Genomic DNA, 17,071 nt, shown 5'->3' with positions numbered 1-17,071 from the left:
ACAATATTTCTCAAACCTGTTAGTTCATTTCAGACACTGAGTGAACTCATGGAAATGTGTTAGGAGCCAAATCTGTTACTTCTCACTCTAAAAGGAAAAGAAATATGGCAGATCTACAGTGTCGACTTGAACCACTTTTATTTTAATGAAACATAAACGTGTGCCAGTGTAAACTATGCATAACCTTTTTGTCTCTGTACTTTTGTAAACTATAAAACCAAGAGACCTATAAATTAAGTAAAAATTTTAAAAAAAATCAATCACACTTGAACTAATGAGACGTGGTTACTCAGAGGCCAAATCACCAACGTTGGGACCTTTGTGCTTTTCGCTTCAGCTGTGTTTGTCTTGATTGTTGCGATTTTGCAGCCACCACAGCATCTGTGGCATTACCGTGGTCACCATTTTTCCTTCTTAACGAATAGCGAATAGCGTAAATTTCACCTGCCGATTCATCCTGTTGATGAGCGAATTCATTCAATTGTATCCCTTAAACACAATGTGGACTTAACTGCACCCTGTGATGATCCTGCTGCCGCTTTTCTATTGTAAACTATTGTAAAACCTTTGTTCTTAGAATGAATTGTGACATCTTTTAGCTTTCTTTAGTATAAATACCTCACTTACCTTCCACACCCATCTATTTTGTTTTCTCCTTAGCCTATGGCAACCTGGAGATATGTTACTTAGCCTCACTTCAGCATTGTCATTATGCAAATTAAGGCTACAGGAGAAAAGCTTGGTGTTTTCTATTGGGAAAGAATTGTGCAGCAGTGGTAGACAAGGGTCCTTGTATCATCGAATTTACCTTTAAGGCCTTGTCACAGACCTAGGGGCCTGGCCCTGAGGCTTTGAAGTTGATCTCTGATCACTTGGCAACAACTGTCTTGTAAATGCAAACATGGGAGGCAAAGTCACAGGGCTGTGTTCAGTCAAAAACTGAAGTCAGGAGATTATCTAACATATGCTTTCCTCCTTCCATATCAGCAGTTTTGGTTATCAAAGTGAAAACAACACTTTTTAATTGGCCCAGAATGCAAGATTTTGTCTGTAGATTTCTGGTAGACAAGAACACCAGTTTGAGAAATGCTGGTCTATAGAATATTGGTCAAATACCCAAGGACAAGAAAGTAGTTCCCGTATTTTTTTTTTTTTTTTTTTTTCATTTCTCAGAAAAGATTGGTGACATTTCTGAGTAGAGCTGCTGACTTCTGTCTCGTTCTCAGCCTTGGCCTGTTCCCTGGACCAAGGCCTACTTTGTTTCTACCCTAAAAGGCTTTAGGAAGGAGTTGATAGAATGGGAGTGGGCATCAGGCCTAACCAGAGTTCAGCCAGCTGAAAGGAACTCAGTATTTTCCTGTGATCCTAGAGTTGCCCATTGAAAGAGAAATCTCTTTCACGGTGCCTCGAATTCTTTGCGAAAGGGGCCATGTCTTTTTTTTTTTTTTTTTTAATTAAAAAATATTTTTATTGATTTTTTTACAGAGAGGAAGAGAGAGGGATAGGAAGTTAGAAACATTGATATGAGAGAAACATCGATCAGCTGCCTCCTGCACCTCCCCCTCCTGGGGATGTGCCCGCAACCAACATACATGCCCTTGACCGGAATCGAACCTGGGACCCTTCAGTCCCCAGGCTGACGCTCTATCCACTGAGCCAAACTGGTTTTGGCAAGAGGGTGTGTCTTATCATGTATTGGATTCCTGGTGTGTGGTACCGCACTTCATGCATAGGAGGCACTCAGAAAATGTACGCTGAGAGAACAGGTGGATATTAGTATAAGAAAGTACACAGTGGTCTGATGTACATCAGATGACATGCTCCAGTGTCTTGTTCCCGGAAGCATAAGACCCATAACTTGTCTCTGTGCTGAGTTAGCTGGTCCCGCAGGGAGCTAGTCTCAGCCTGCCTCTGCTCTGCTGTTGCCTGAAGAGTCAGACGCGTGACCTTCACTGCTAAAGAGTTAATATCTGGGATGTGGTGAACAGTTTCCCACGTGGCACATTTCCTTGGGTGTCTTGGGCTTTTCTTTCCTCACCCCGTCACCCTGGTGATTCAGAACTGTGATCTTTTCCTTATTCACAGGAAACACACAGGCCGCAGTCCAGAGCGTGATAGCCTTGTCACAGCCGCACCCACTCGGGTACCTCCAGGCAGAGAAGTTGGGGGGGAGCTCAGCCTGTTTGCTTTCTGATTTTGATCTGTTTGCCTGGTTCACTGTGATGATAGGCTGAGGAGATAAATGGGTTATTTGTTGGAGATAGATTTTGATTCTTCAAGATCAAAGTATAGTGTTACTGGCCCTCAAAGAGTACTTCTTTGTTTAAATTATTGTTTATTTTTTTCTCCAAGATAGCTTTTTCATCGTTAGCTTTTTTAAACCAACTTTTATATTTCTTACCTCCCCCCCTCCCCCCCAAAAAAAATCATTCACCAGATAATGGGCCTTGGTTTTCATCCTGTGTTTTAGACATGTGATTTGAATACTTGGGAGAAATGTTCTGATTGGTTGGAGCCTCCAAATAGCATTAAGAAGAGAGCTGGGCTTTCTTATTATACATACATGCCTGCCATAATATATATATATATATATATATATAGCAGTGAAGGACAGACAAAACTGGCCATACCAAAGGTTAGCTGCTTCATATGCTAACATGTTCTGTAAAATGATCTAGCCAGAAGAAGCCAGAAACTGAGCTGTTTATCTAGCAAGCTGTGTGGCTGAGAGAAATGATTCAGTGATTTTCTGTGATTAGGGATTTTTATTTTGTCTCAACAATTAAACCTCACCTTCCACCTCATTGCCTTCAGGCCTCTACGTATCTCAAAAGAGAGTTTGGAATTTGGAAATGTAAATTGCAGTGGAATTTTACTAAAATAGTAAACAGGGAAATGAAATGCTCTATAGATAAGAACTAAATATAAATAAACTAGAGGCCCGGTGCATGAAATTTGTGCACGGGGGGGGGGGGGGGAGTAAGGGGTGTGGTAGGGGGTGTGTTCCTCAGCCCAGCCTGTATCCTCTCACAATCCAGGACTGTTGGCTCCCAACAGCTTGCCTGCCTTCCTGATTGCCCCTAACTGCTTCTGCCTGCCAGCCTAATCATTTCCATGCCAGCCTGATTGATGCCTAACTGCTCCCCTGCCAGTCCAGTTGCCCCTAACTGCCCACCATTGCCGCCCTGGTCACTCCTAACTGCCCTCCCCTGCCAGCCTAGTCACCCCTAACTATCCTCCCCTGCAGGTGTGGTTGCCCCCAACTGCCCTCCTCTGAAGGCCTGGTCACCCCTAACTGTCCTCCCCTGCTGGCCTTATCGCCCACAACTGCCCTTCCCTGCAGGCCTGGGTCTTCCCCAACTGTCCTCCCTTGCAGGCCTGTTCCTCCTCAACTCCTCTCCTGGCCTGGTCACCCCCAACTACCCTCCTCTGCTGGCCTGATCACCCACAACTGCTCTCTCCTGCAAGCCATTTCATTGTGGCCATCTTGTGTCTACATGGGGACAGCCATCTTTGACCACATGGGGGTGGCCATCTTGTGAGTTGGAGTGATGGTCAATTTGCATATTATACTTTTATTAGATAGATACTTGTATCTAAATAATTGCTTAAATACTTGCTGTTTCATAGTATGGTATACAGGAATCCAGATACATTGTTAGCCCTTAAAGTAAGACATGCTTATGTTGGCCCAATGTTCCTATCAAATGTAATGCTTTCAGTATCATAATTTATGCTCTTATTTTTTTCCTCTCATTTCATAAAAAATAATATGGTTTGCTTTGAAATAGCCTGGTGTAAATCAGGGGGCCCAACTAGTAACATTTTCATTAAAATTGGATTAATGTAAAGAATTGGAAATAGTAACATGATTCATGAAACAAACAAAACACCTGATGTTATCACATATGTCTGTAATAGAATGATGGTAGAATAGAGCACATGGTGGTGTTGGATATGAGTTTGTATAAGCATGTGTGTCGTTACACAGGTAGAGACAGAATCTGCCTCTCCAACTGTAGTAACTGAAAGTGTCTCACATTTTCAACTATTTGAAAGAACTGTCTGCTCTTATATTGAATATATAATGCATAGATGCTACCTGCTTCCAAGTAAGAATGCGCTCATCACATAATTTACTAAAGATATTCCCTCAGGAATATAAATGACTGTCCCCACACACTCACTATTTGAAATATCATCGAATCAGCCTGAATGACCTACAGTTGATTAGATTCAAGCCCACAACAGGCCTTAACTCAAAGCAGGGACCGCATTTTTCTTGGTTGGATGATGCTACAACCGGTAGTAGGACTTGGGCAGCAAAGTAGCAGGCAATAAAAGAATCTTTCCCAGCATGAGGACTGGGCAATGTTGACCCCCGTGAGGTTGTCCTTGAAGGCAAGGACCATGTCTGCCTTGGGTGTGTGTTTCTAGGGTGTCACACCCTAACTGCCAACTAATAGGTATTCCCAAAAACCTTGTGACCATCATTGAAAAAATTGGTGCTTAAAGCACTGAGTTATGTCTCAGAAATCGACTGCATGCATTGTGAGCTGTTTCTCTGCTTGAACAGGGAGAAGATCCAATTTATTCGAACGGAAGGGACCCCAGGATTGGTGCGTCTTTCAAGTGATGCAGACCTTGTGATGTTGCTGAGGTAGGTGGCCCTCCTTCTTGAACTGGGAAGGTCTTGTTATCAGGTATTAGGAGCATTTTAGAAAATAATTTGACAGCACTGGTAGCCTTGACTCTGGAGTTCCTGTGGAATGCCCAGGTTGCAGAGGCGGGTGCTGGTGTCATGGTCCCTCACTCCGGATTGCCTTTTCCTTTCCCATCACGGAGTGTCTGGTTTGGGGTTTGCTCTGCTGGTAGAGGAGGTGGTATTAGAGCAGGGGCGGGTCTGTAGAGGCCAATGGAGGGGATGTCCCATTCATAGAATGGCTCAGAAGGGTAGATACAGCTTACCCTTCAGCGCAGAAGAGGTCACGTTTGTATCTTCTTTCAGATTTTGGGTGTGTGTAAAATGGGCTTGGTCCCCTTTGGCTGAGTCCATAGTGTTTATTTACGTTATGGTCTTGAGAATTTAGGTCTGGGAAATCAGATCAAGTTAAAATTTGGTCCCTGGTACTCACTGTCCACTTGATAGCCCTTCATAAAACTGACCGATTGTGTTTTCTTTGCTGATGGTGAGAGTAGCTTTGTTCTTAAATTGTAGAATAGTTTCAAGGGAAAGTAGCCAGGTTTCAAGAGCCCTTTTCATTTTCAGTATTACCCTTCACATGGAGGAGGCCAGAATAAAACAATGCCTGCTCCCCCCAGTGGTTGGGACACCCCACCAGTGTGACCTCCGTAGAACTGAAGAGCAGATCATGCTGAGCCACATCAGTCAATATTTTATTTATTCCAAAGGGCTAACAACCTCATGAATATTATTCATAATGATCTTGACCAGATCAAGATCTAACTGCCTACTTGATAGTTGCCATATTTTAAAAACGAAAGCCAAAATGTTAGTTTACTGGATTTTTGGGGCATAATTCATTGGGAAGTAGTCACTTTCCATTAAGATTTCGTTTCACTTGATTCTGAACAAGACCTACGGTAGAGGGGTTCCTTTTCTGTCAAGAGGGTGAGCCTTGCTTATGGTGTCCTGAGCTAGTTCTGAAAACAGGATATACTGTGCCAGATAGGAAGATGATTAGTCGATTAATATGGAGTATGGTGTTTCTATCATAGTTTGGTTGGAAATATTTGGATGATCAAATGTGCTTATCATTTTAATAATACAGAGACACAATGTATTACTTGTGGTGCTTAATAAATGATCTTTAATGATCACTGAAACTTTTGGGGGATATCCTTAGTTCTTTATTTTTAATTTTGCTTTGGAGTTTGAGTAGTTTGAAATAGCGACTCAAGCAACGGATCTGTTGCTAACAGGGCAAGACTTGCCCGTTTTTATACGTTGTCTATTTCTTAAAAAGAGAAATCACTCCTGGTCCAATGGACTTGATTGCCATCAGGCTGCAGTGTGGAGACAGATGACACGGCTCTGGGAAAGTATTCCATTCAAAAATAAACTTGTGGAAGGCTATTTTCCAATATAGATATCATGAAATCCAAGAGTATCTAAATGACCTTGCTGCATCTGTTATTGATTATTCTGGTTCATATATTCTTTCACTAACAACTCATGTAAAAAATATACCTGTTAGAGGATTCATATAGGAAATGATCAATGAAATTGGCTCCATTTGAATTTTAAAGTTTACATAATGAATGACACCACATATAAAGACAGAAAGAAAGGTAACAAACTAGGAGAATATATTCACAACACATAAAAATGATATCATAAGTACATAAAGAATGCATTTCAATCAATTTAAAAGAAAAATGGGTGAAGGCTATCAAAAGACATTTCATAGAAACTCAAGCAACAGTAGCCATTACAGCATGGAAAGATGCTAGCAGTCATCAAATTCAGCTTCAAATAATGAGATACTAGTTCACACTGTTCGATTTGAAAGAAAGTGCAAAGCCTCATAACACCAAATAAGAAGTTGGGCCTCTTTTGTTGCCCAGATGTGGTGGGATTGCCATTTCTAGACCCTCTTTAGAATACAGTTCGGCAATGTTATCTATAGTTAAAAAGGCACCTACATTATGACTGAGCAGTTCTCATTTCAGATATGTTACCATGGTTACACTAAGAAACTCTTCTACATATGCACAAGGTGACTTAGGCAGGATGTTCACTGCACCATCACTGATAAAAGCACAAAGCTGGGGAGAAGTGACTATTTGTCAAAGGAGATGGGAATAAATAAACTTTGTTCATAGAATGACCTGCTGCATAGCAGGTAAAAATAATAAACTACATTCTTATATATTAACACAGACAAATCTCAGAATTATATTGCTGAGCAAAATGTCCAAGGATGCTAAGCACGTATAGCTATTGTAATTCTTAGCAGTGCTTTAGGCAAAGCTAAATATATATATTTATCTATGCCTATGTGTTGCAAAATATAAAACTATGGCAGGATATCTATTAAGGTCATGAAAGAGGGGAACAAAAGGTACTGCATATGCATACTTGCACACATGCAGATATATATATATATATATATATATATATATATATATACACACACAATTATACATATACACAGATCTACACGTATGCATGCATGTTTGTCTGAAGTAAAAATAAAACAGGTGTAGATGTCTGAGGAGAGGGTGCTGATCCCCACTTTACAATTAATTTAGCTAGGACTTTGTGATAGCAACCATTACATGGGACTTCTCACTAGTGATTCACTTTAACATCACATTTTTCCAAGGACTACTGAGTTACTGAAGAAGAGAAATGACCATTTCAGGGCCTAATTACATATTAAACATGTGATTCCTTACCGCTTCTGTTTCCAAATGTCCTGACCTCTACAGTTTAAAAGTGGAAAGATGGCTCTAAAGAGCATCCTGTCTAAAAGTGCCTTTGCTACCACGGCCGGTCTCACAGATGTGTGCATGTGGCTGAAGAGGGACAGAAAGACCAAGGAGTTGTCATTGCACCACTGCCACCCCGGGCTTTCCAGCCTCGGCCGCGCGACCGCTGTGGCTGGATGTGCCTGTGTGGCAGGAAGCTGGTCTGTCCACTGTGAGATGCTCGCCAGCATCCTGGCCTCTACCCACCAGATAGCAGAAGCACCCCTCCCCCAGTTATGGCACCCAAAACTGTCCTCCTCATCACTCACTCCGCATCCTCGGATGGTGTGGGGGCAGGGCAGCCTCGCTGGGCTCGGAAGCAGGGCCTTGGGAGGCCCTTCTGAAAAGCCCTGACCAGGTGAAACTCTCTCCCACTTTTTCTGAATGTCTTCTGAGAACAAGGAGCCGGTTTTAGACTTGGCTGAGTGTAAAGCAAACCTACGTCCACTTCTTAATTTAAAACCCCCCAATGGTTGTTTTCATTCTATTTTAAGTGTTTGTTTGAGTTAGTGCAATCAGTACTGCATCTCCTTTCCATGATATGTATGACGTGGGATTCCAGGAGAGCAGACATCTGCTGGCTGCCTGTTAGAAGACCAGGAGGGACAGCAGATACAGGGTTGGGTCATTGGACCTCAGAACCCTCACCTTTGAAAACCGTGAGAAAGCCAGGCTCAGCCAGGGGGCTGACGACTTAAGAACCACGGTGTTTTCTTTTGCTTTGAACGCTCCTTTTAAGCCCTGCGCTCCGAAGGCTGAGACCCCTGCCTGTCCGTCGGAGGAAGTTGTGGAACATGCTTGTGTGTCCTCAAGGGGCTCTGGACAGATGTCTGCTGTGTTGGGATCTTATTCCCAAATATGAACCCCCAGGTGCTCTTGCACACAAACATGTGAACGCAAACTCGCACATTTAAAGTGGCAGACAGAACCGGCACTGTCTGGAGTCGGTAGGAACCCAGACCAGTGACCACAGGTTTCTCCGAAGTGGCTGCAGTCGCCAGCCTGTGCGGGGACTGGCCAGCAGGCAGGGGGACAGCGCTCCCGGGGGTCGGGGCCGAGGCCTCGGGCGGGACGGGCCAGGAGGAGAGAGCGGCTGTCTCAGTGTGGAAACCAGGCGTGTCCCCACCTCGTTGGCTAAAGTGCGCATTCTGTTTCTTGTCTCTCCCCAGTTTATTTGAAGAAGAGATAATGTCTTATGTGCCTCCGCATGCCTTACTCCACCCCAGCTACTGTCAGTCCCCGCGCGGCTCCCCCGTGTCCTCTCCCCAGAACTCGCCAGGTGAGTCCGCCTGCGGCTCCCGGGACCTCCGAGGAGCGAGCCCCAGGTCAGAGGTTCTGTTCTGCACCAGGGCCGGTGCGGGGCAATGCGGGGGCATCTTCAGGGCTAGCCCAGGGGCATGCCCTCTGGCCCACCCTGTCCTCTGCCGCTGGCCTGTTCCCCGGGGGAATTCATGCTGATAGGCGGTAATGACATGCCAGAATAGAGAGGTCAAGGTTCGCCGAGTGACCTCGTCAGACACAGAACTCGTCATTCTGCAGGGCCTGATGTGCCTCGGCAAACGTTAAGGCACAGACTATTATGCTAGATTTTTGGATTTTAAGAGGTTTTAGTTAGGAGGCTGATTCAAGGAATAATAAAAAGAAATCTCTACTTTGAAGAAACAATAGAGAACTGAAAGTGGTCAGCCTCAAGGACTCGGAGAGTTTTCCCTGCAGAAGTCATGACCTGCACTGGATGGGACCACGGAGGACGCGTGGGCAGACAGAGTGTGTGATAGATGAACAAACGAAAATGTTTATGTTCAAATTCCTTTTGAAGGAGGTATGTTGTGAATGAAGGGGTGAATGGATGAATGAAGGGGTGAATGGACAGAGGAACGAATGAACGAATGAATGAATGAATGAATGGTAGAAAACGCAGCTCAGCAAGTGCTTTTAAAGGAGGGTAGCCATGATGCTGTAAATCAGCTGTCTTGTCCTCATTATAGGCAATGCATTGTTCACACTTTAACAGCTTTCGGGATTTAAAACGATGCTCCTGGGAATCCAGACTCCACATGTTTTGCGAAGCGCTGCTCTGTGTTCGTTGATATGTAACATGTGTTTTCACATATTGTTGTGATAATGAAGCTCCAGCCGGCTTGCACGCCACACACCGGAAAGGGTTCACTCACCACAGGTTTATGGAACATCCTCTGTGATCGAAGCGCTGGTGCTGCGAAGATGAGTAAGGCACTCCCTGCCTTTGAAGGGCTCCTGGTGCTCCAGTGAGTCAGCACAGGACTCTGTAAAGCTCTGTGGTCCGTCCCATGTGGAAGAATGTGTGGGAACAGATGTGGGAACACGTCTTCCGTGAAGACCAGGGGTGGGGTGTTTAGGGAAAGATGAAGAGACCAGGTACGAAGGGGAACCCTGAAGAATGAGGAGAGGGGTTTCCCAGGGAGACCGAAGGAAGACGGACCTTCATGGCACCAAAGCAGGGTCCCAGTTTAGGGCACAGGGAAGGCAAGTTCCCAGCGCTCAGAATGGAAAGATGGACTAGGGCCTGTTGGTCATCGATGCCTTACCTTGTATAGTCCATGGGGAGCCCCTAAAAGTTCATAAACAGAGGAGCACCCTGTTTTACCAAGACCAGTGTGGTGGCGGTACAGAGGATGGATTAGAAAATGAGAGACGAGAACCAGAGAAACTATTTGGGAGGCTGTTGTGTCAATGCAGGGGACATGCTGAAGAGCTGGACTCCTGACGCTAGAGAAAAGGGAATGAATTCGAAAGACGTGAGACACCAGGACTCTGAGTTCCGGTAAGGAAGGTTCGGAGGTCCTCACCACCTAGGTTGCTAGGCAGGCCGTAACCCCATTTACCGAGAAAGGAAAAGGGTTAGGCTGGAGGGGAGAGGGAAGTGAGTTTGGTTTGGACCCGTCTCCTGAGGAATCTTTGGAGATATCCAGACACAGCTGGAAAAGCCTGCCGTGGAGCTCCGGAGAAGCGGTGGCTGGGCCCAGCTGGGCCCAGGATGAGAGGAGAGGAACGAGGGAAGACACGAGAACAAGGGAGAAGAGAGACGGTCCCTTGGGAAACCCCAGTATTTCAGTGATGGGTGGAGAGAGAGGGTGCAGGAGAGGGAGCCGGTGGAGTTTGGAACAGAATTAGGAAAGTCCTTTCATGGAAGCCAGGTTTCAGGGAGGAGGGAGTGGTTAGCAGGACCACATTTTCAAAGGTGTCGTGAGGGATGAGGTCCAGGAAGAGGCCATGACATGTGGAATTGATGAAATCGGGTATGGCCTTTGCCAGGGCAGTTTCCATGAAACAATAGGTCACCGACTGGAATGGGACCGGCGACAGCATGATAGAGGACGTCAAGCAGAAGCCGTGTGCATAGAAGATTGTTTTCAGAAAGCGTGAAAGGAATGAAAGCCAGGACCGTTACCTGGAAGAAGAGGCGTTGAGGAGGGGGTTTCGGAGGGGGAGGCAGAGTGTCTGTGTGTCTGGCACACAGAGGTCAGACGATGTGGGTGGGAAGAGAGTGGCCCCTCGAATGGGGCAGAGCAGCATGCGGCACAGCCCAGGCTAGGGGTCAGCTTGGGAACGGAGTAGGGACACCAGCCTGGACGCTACGGATGGAAAGACAGCCTAGATGACACTGCAGGTAAGTTCCAGTGTCACACAGACGTTGGATGCCTGCATCCAGGGGGGAAGGTCCATCATTCACAGCTGGCCTTCGTCTTTGTGTGTGACACCTGGATCCACTCCTCCCTGACCTTGGATTTCTGTCGAGTGGGAATAACAGTGGTCCAGGCCCTGGTTATATGGAGGAAACCTCGCTGGAGAACACCAACACCAGAATCCAGTACCTATTCATTTATTCCTTTTTGGAAATAGGATTCTGAGAAGTAGCCTTTGCCAATATTTGAACCGTTAATAACTGCAACCTACCAACCCATTTCTCCTTGACTCTCAGGGCCGGCTGACTAGATAGTTAATCATTCCCATGGGTCTTGATCGGGGCTGGAGCCCGGGGTGACGCTCAGGTGGGCTGTGTCTCACCGGGTGCTTCCAGTTAAAGAAATGAAGCCCTGTGGTTGTCACTGATTCCAGCCAGCGTTCTCCTCCCAGGCCTCTGCTGAGGCGCCCTTCCTGAGAAAAGACAGATCTCGGGGTGTCCCTCTGAGATCCCCCCAAGCACAGGCTGGAGACTGGCTCGCGTGAACATGCGACGTGATGCCGAGATCTCTTCATCTCATCTCCCATCGCGTGAGGAGGCCTTGGTGGGAGGAACGTGCTTCCTGGAGGCCAGTGTGGGGTCATGTTCCAGAGACAAGGAGGGCCGGGCACACCTCCCGCGCCGGCCCTGATGGCGGTGGCGGTGATTTCCAGGGAGAACGGCCCCCTGCCTCTGGCCCACCGGGGTTCAGCGGGGTGGTGTGTGGGGTCACTAACTGATTCCACGTGACCCCCCCGGTGGTGGTGGTGGGGGGGGCTCGCTGGCCGATGTCCTCCTGTTCTCCAAGTGGAAGAGTCTCTCCGTCTACCGGTGTTTCTCACGTTCTCAGGAAAGCACTGGGAAGGGGTTCTGAGACGCGTCTGGTCCTCCCTGAGACTGGAATGCCAGCCCCTGAGGGCGTGGGCGTGATGTTGTGATCATACATGACGGCGATCGTACGTGCTGATGGTCTCTTCGGAGCGCCCAGGCCCGGGCAGCGGTCCACGTGTCCTCGCCGGAGCGCAGGGCAGCCTGTCGCTGCTCTTTGGCCGGGAGAGCGCTGCTGACGGCTGTCCCCGTTGGGAGCGGGAAGCTCTGCTTTCCTAGGACCTTAGGTGCCAGGCCGGCCTTAGCAAGGCCCCCCAAGGCAGAGCCCTTCCAAGCACCCTGTGGTTTGGCGTCTGATCCGGGCCCAGCCGCAGATTCAGGGCCTCGGGTGGCTGCACGTGTCTGGGAATGTAGATGCAGTGAATCCCTCGTGTAACAAAAGCTGTGGGAGGTGTGCACGCTCCTGTGGACGTCCCCGTCCCCTGAGCTCTGAGTGCACCCGGGACTGGGCGGTTTGAGGGACCATCGACGGCGCTGGCGGCCCTTGGCCAGACCTGGGCCATCTGGAAGTGACAGCAGCCCAGGTCACAGGCGGGTCTCCCTGGGGCTCGTCCTGAGGGCATGGGGGCGGAGAGGGAACACTTCCTCCCACCCCACAGGGATTGGATTCTCTTTCCCTCTCTTCCGGGAGTCAGCATCTTAGCTGCTGATCATCTCCTAGCCTGTTCTTCCCACAGACATCCTCCCTGTCTCTCCCTCCTTTCCCCTCCTATCCCCTCTCCCTTCCCCCATCACTCCACCCTCCCTGGAGTCTCTCTGCACTTGTTCTAGAAATGGGGTTCCACCCCTTCTCTTTACTCTGACCCCCCCCCCCCCCAATGTGATCTGGGAATCAGATGATAGAACTGTCGGTGTCCCTTGTGAGAGTTGGGAGGCCCAGTGTGTCTGTCGCAGCTAAGAGGTGGTGGCTGCTGCTCGTCTCCCTGTCCCCGCCCCAGTGCCCTCCGGGTGCCCGTCACTGGCATGCCCTTTGCTCTCCCTTTTAATCCACCCCAGTCTGAGAGGCCAGACTACCTAAGGGCTTTTAAAAAGAAACCCAAGTAGTATGTAAATGAGCCAGCTCAAAACAATGACCCGAAGGCCTGTTCCTCTTAGGGGAAAAAGCACAATGTGAAGACAGACTGCTGTGGCTGCACTGCCCTCCAGCTAGTCTGAAGGTGTGAGTGTGTGTGTGAGTGTGTGAGTGTGTGTGTAAATGTGTGTAAGTGTGTGAGAGTGTGTGTGTGTGTGTGTGATAGTGTGTGTGTGTGTGAGAGTGTATGTGAGTGTGAGTGTGTGTGAGAGTGTGTGAGTGTGAGTGTGTGTAAATGTGTGTGTGTGAGTGTGTGTGTGAGTGAGTGTGTGAGTGTGTGTGTAAATGTGTGTGAGTGTGTGTGAGAGTGTGAGTGTGTGTGTGTGTGTGAGTGAGTGTGGTGTGTGTGTGAGAGTGTGTGAGAGTGTGAGTGTGTGTGAGTGTGAGTAAGTGTGGTGTGTGTGTGTGTGGGGGGGTGTTCCCTGTTAATTTCCATTGCTGAGCTGTGTTCCAGAAGGTGGAGTCGTCCAGAAGTTACTGCCCGGCTTGGTAGTCTGTCCTCATTCACTGGCAGGATTTTTGGAACTGTCATAGAGGTTTTTTTAGGAAGTGGACCAGGGTAGACATGAGCTCGGCCTGGGACCAGGAGGGACTAGGCTGAGCTCGCTCCCCAGCCAGGGCCGCCAGTCCTCGAGGCAGCCTGTGTTCCTGGGGGCACGCCCGGATAACCAGAGGGCACACCCGGATAACCAGAGGGACCCAGGCTTCTTCGAAGCTCGATGCCAAGACTTTCCTAGAATCTCCTCCTGGGTTTCCTCAGGGAGAATGCCGTGGTCAGTGTGTGACGAGGCCGTTCTGTAACAGGACGTAGAGACAGGGCGGCACTGTGTGGAAGCACTTGAGGTCAAGAAAAAAAAAACACGCTAATGTCCCTCACGGACATCTTTTCCTGCGAATAACGAACGCAGCGCTGACTGCCCTACGCAGTCACCCTTCATTGAGTCGCTTCCTCAGTGTGACATCCACCTTTCTGACTCTGACTTCCTTCCCCAAGTCCGTGAGGACCGTGAGCTCGCTCTGGCCGCGCCCTGGGGTCCAGAGCCGCCCTGGGAGCTGTGTGCACGGGGCTGCCGCCTGCGCCTCCAGAAAGATCGTGTTTCTTTCCAGAGCGGCGTCCCGTCGCTCCTGCCCTGGAATTTCTTGGCATTGCACCTGACGTGCATTAGGAGTCTGGCAAGGGCCAGTGGCCTAATTCCCTGTCATTTCTAAGCCGTGAAGTCATGGGTAAATGGCTTTTTCATGATAGAACTATTAGCAGAAGCATTTTTTTTTTTTTTTTTTTTTTTGCCTTTAACGAAGTCTGTCCCCAGAGTCTCCGAAATCAAGTCATTTGAGCTGAGCATCAGTGGAGTCAGAGCTCAGGTTTACTGAGGCCCGTGCTGATACTGATGAATGCATTATGGGGTCCCCCTGTCCTGTTACGTAAGCATCTCAGACCACGCAGCGGCGGCCTAGGATGGGCGGTTGTGTTTCTGTTTAAGCAACGAGCTCCCGCAGAAGCACCTCTCTTCAGAGCCTGGGCGATGTGCTTGGATTGCTGTGCCTTCCTTTCCTCCTCCCGGCCCCCGGTCATGCTCACGGTCACTGATCCGGAGTCTGCGCCCAGCTGTCGGGGTGTGCTGGTCGGCCTTTCTTTCTAGTAGACGGCAGCACTGACAGCCCCCGTGCCGCACCCCTGAGTGGACGTGGGGCACGCTGCCCTGTCCCTGGGCGTCCAGGAGTGTCGGTCGCTGGATGCGATTCTGTCCCGGTGTTTTGTGGGTATTTTGTCCCCGGGGGAGGGTGTGTGTGGTGGGTAATGGTTCTCACGCTTGGCTGCCGTCTGGAGTGGGTGGAGAGCCCGTAAAACACTAGCCGGGCCACACCCCCAGAGTCTGACGGCATGTGTTTGGGGTGTGGCCTGGCCAGGGAGGGTTAAGCTTCTCAGGTGGTACTGACCTGCAGCCGAGCTGTCATGCCCCTTCTGCATCCCAGACACTCAGGTCCCTTTATTGGTTTGCTTTGCGACACGGCGCTGAGCTCTGTGGGTGGAAGAGTCATCACTCTGCAGACAGACGTCTAGGCACGTTGGTGATCAGTAGCCGAGTGACCGAACCCGTCCCTGAGCCCCGGTGAGGCCCAAGCCCTCTGTGCCAGCTCCACGCAGACAGCTGCTGTCGGGCTGAGATGGGTTACACAGGCCAAGAGTGCCCCCCCCTCCCTGTTCCATCCGAAGCGAGGCCCCTGCCCGCCCGGGTGTCGCTCCTGTACATGCACCTGCCCAGCCGGCATCTCCAGATCCACACGGATACAGCTCCCCTCTCCCCGTCCACTGCCTCCCTCCCCACACCCCAGCCATCATCCTCCCTCCCCACACCCTGTCCACTCATGCCTTCATCCCCCTGTTGTCTGTGTCCACCTGTTAGGCCCATATGCATGCACATAAGTCCTTTGGTTGATCTCTCCGCCCTTACCCCCACCCTCCCCTACCTTCCCTCTGAGGTTTGACAGTCAGATCAACACTTCTCTGTCTCTGGGTCTGTTTTTGTTCATCAGTTCATGTTGTTCATTATATTCCATAGTGAGTGAGATCATGTCATATCTCTCTCTGACTGGCTTATTTTGCTTAGCATAATGCTCTCCAGTTCCATCTAAATTGGTAAGAATTCCTTCCTTTTTACCGCAGCGTAGCATTCCGTTGTGCTTGGCATGTTTTATTGCTGATTTCCCAGCCAGGGGTGCCCACTTAAGGAACCCTGTCTGACTCATTCTGAGCATCCCTTGCTGAATCCAACATGGTATTAGCAATGAATGACCACCACGGAGCTGATTCATTTATGAATAAATATTTAATGAGCTTACTGTGGTGTGTGATGCACAGGACTTCAGCAAGTCTGTTCTCTGGTTTCTCTCGTTGCCTTGTGAAATCTTTGGTGGAAATTTCCAGTGTTGTTGTCAGGGCCCTGACTCCCATTTTCATCACTAATTCTGTATCCCGGCCAGTTGGTTAGACACCTTATGACCCAAAGCCAGATTTTTCTATGGAAAGAGGAACTATTACTTCTACATTTTATTAACGATACTTGTCATATGATGAGATATTTTTTAAAAAAATCTTTAGACAATCTGTAGATAATCACAGTACTTGACACCTATTAAGAGAAGCAGGGACCGTGTGGAGGTGGGCAAAAGTGGGGGGAATCAGGGGACCTCTGTAACACTGTCAACAATAAAAGAAATAAATGCATTCATTCACGTTGTTATGCGAAAAAAAGAACGCAACAAATGGCAGTCTTGTTTACTCTGCACAACCAGGAGACGTGCCTTCTGCAGTTACGACTGAATTCTGTTTTGACATCCAGATTATTCTACCCCGTGACATAAAAACGCATGCAATTATGTGTCTAGACCAGTGGTCGGCAAACTCATTAGTCAACAGAGCCAAATACCAACAGTACAACCATTGAAATTCCTTTGGAGAGCCAAATTTTTTAAACCTAAACTTCTTCTAACGCTACTTCTTCAAAATAGACTCGCCCAGGCCGTGGTATTTTGTGGAAGAGCCACACTCAAGAGGCCAAAGAGCCGCATGTGGCTTGCGAGCCACAGTTTGCTGACCACTGGTCTAGGGCAATTCCAAAGTTAATTTCACAGGTTTTCCATGGAGTAAAGGATGGAAACTCACTGCTCTTGCTTTAGGCACCACATACTTCTCCCATTACAACTTCCTGTCTAATTGGCATGATGTCACCTCATCCTGCAACCAGAGAGATCCCGCCCTCCAGGCCGCACTGGGCACGAGTGATCCTGCTTGGCTCGCAGCAGCTTGGGAGGACTGAAAGGGGGGACTTCTTTGACGAACACATGGCACCACCATAACTACCCAATCAGCTTCGTTCTTTGTGACCAAACTGCCACCAAGAGAAGCAGGGGCT

The 17,071-nt window shown here is 48.4% G+C and overlaps 1 protein-coding gene across 6 annotated transcripts in view; it reads left to right on the top strand.

The window, feature by feature from the left end:
• The window catches only part of HECW2 (HECT, C2 and WW domain containing E3 ubiquitin protein ligase 2), a 226,022-nt gene that overhangs the window by 166,711 nt on the left and 42,240 nt on the right, over positions 1 to 17,071 (top strand). For all 6 annotated transcript variants that reach the window (XR_014795809.1, XR_014795810.1, XM_084893123.1 and 3 more), the window contains 2 exons: positions 4,577 to 4,660; positions 8,664 to 8,773. Coding sequence is in view for 4 of the 6 variants with exons in the window: in XM_084893123.1 (XP_084749249.1) it covers positions 4,577 to 4,660; positions 8,664 to 8,773 (194 nt within the window). In the remaining 2 variants the exon portion in view is untranslated. The remainder of the gene's footprint in view (positions 1 to 4,576; positions 4,661 to 8,663; positions 8,774 to 17,071) is intronic.

This window comes from Pipistrellus hanaki (genome assembly GCF_964339955.1).
Source record: "Pipistrellus hanaki genome assembly, chromosome: 8".
Lineage (NCBI taxonomy): Eukaryota > Metazoa > Chordata > Mammalia > Chiroptera > Vespertilionidae > Pipistrellus > Pipistrellus hanaki.
The sequence above is the reverse complement of the archived record's forward strand: the minus strand, read 5'-3'. Positions and strand labels throughout refer to the sequence as shown.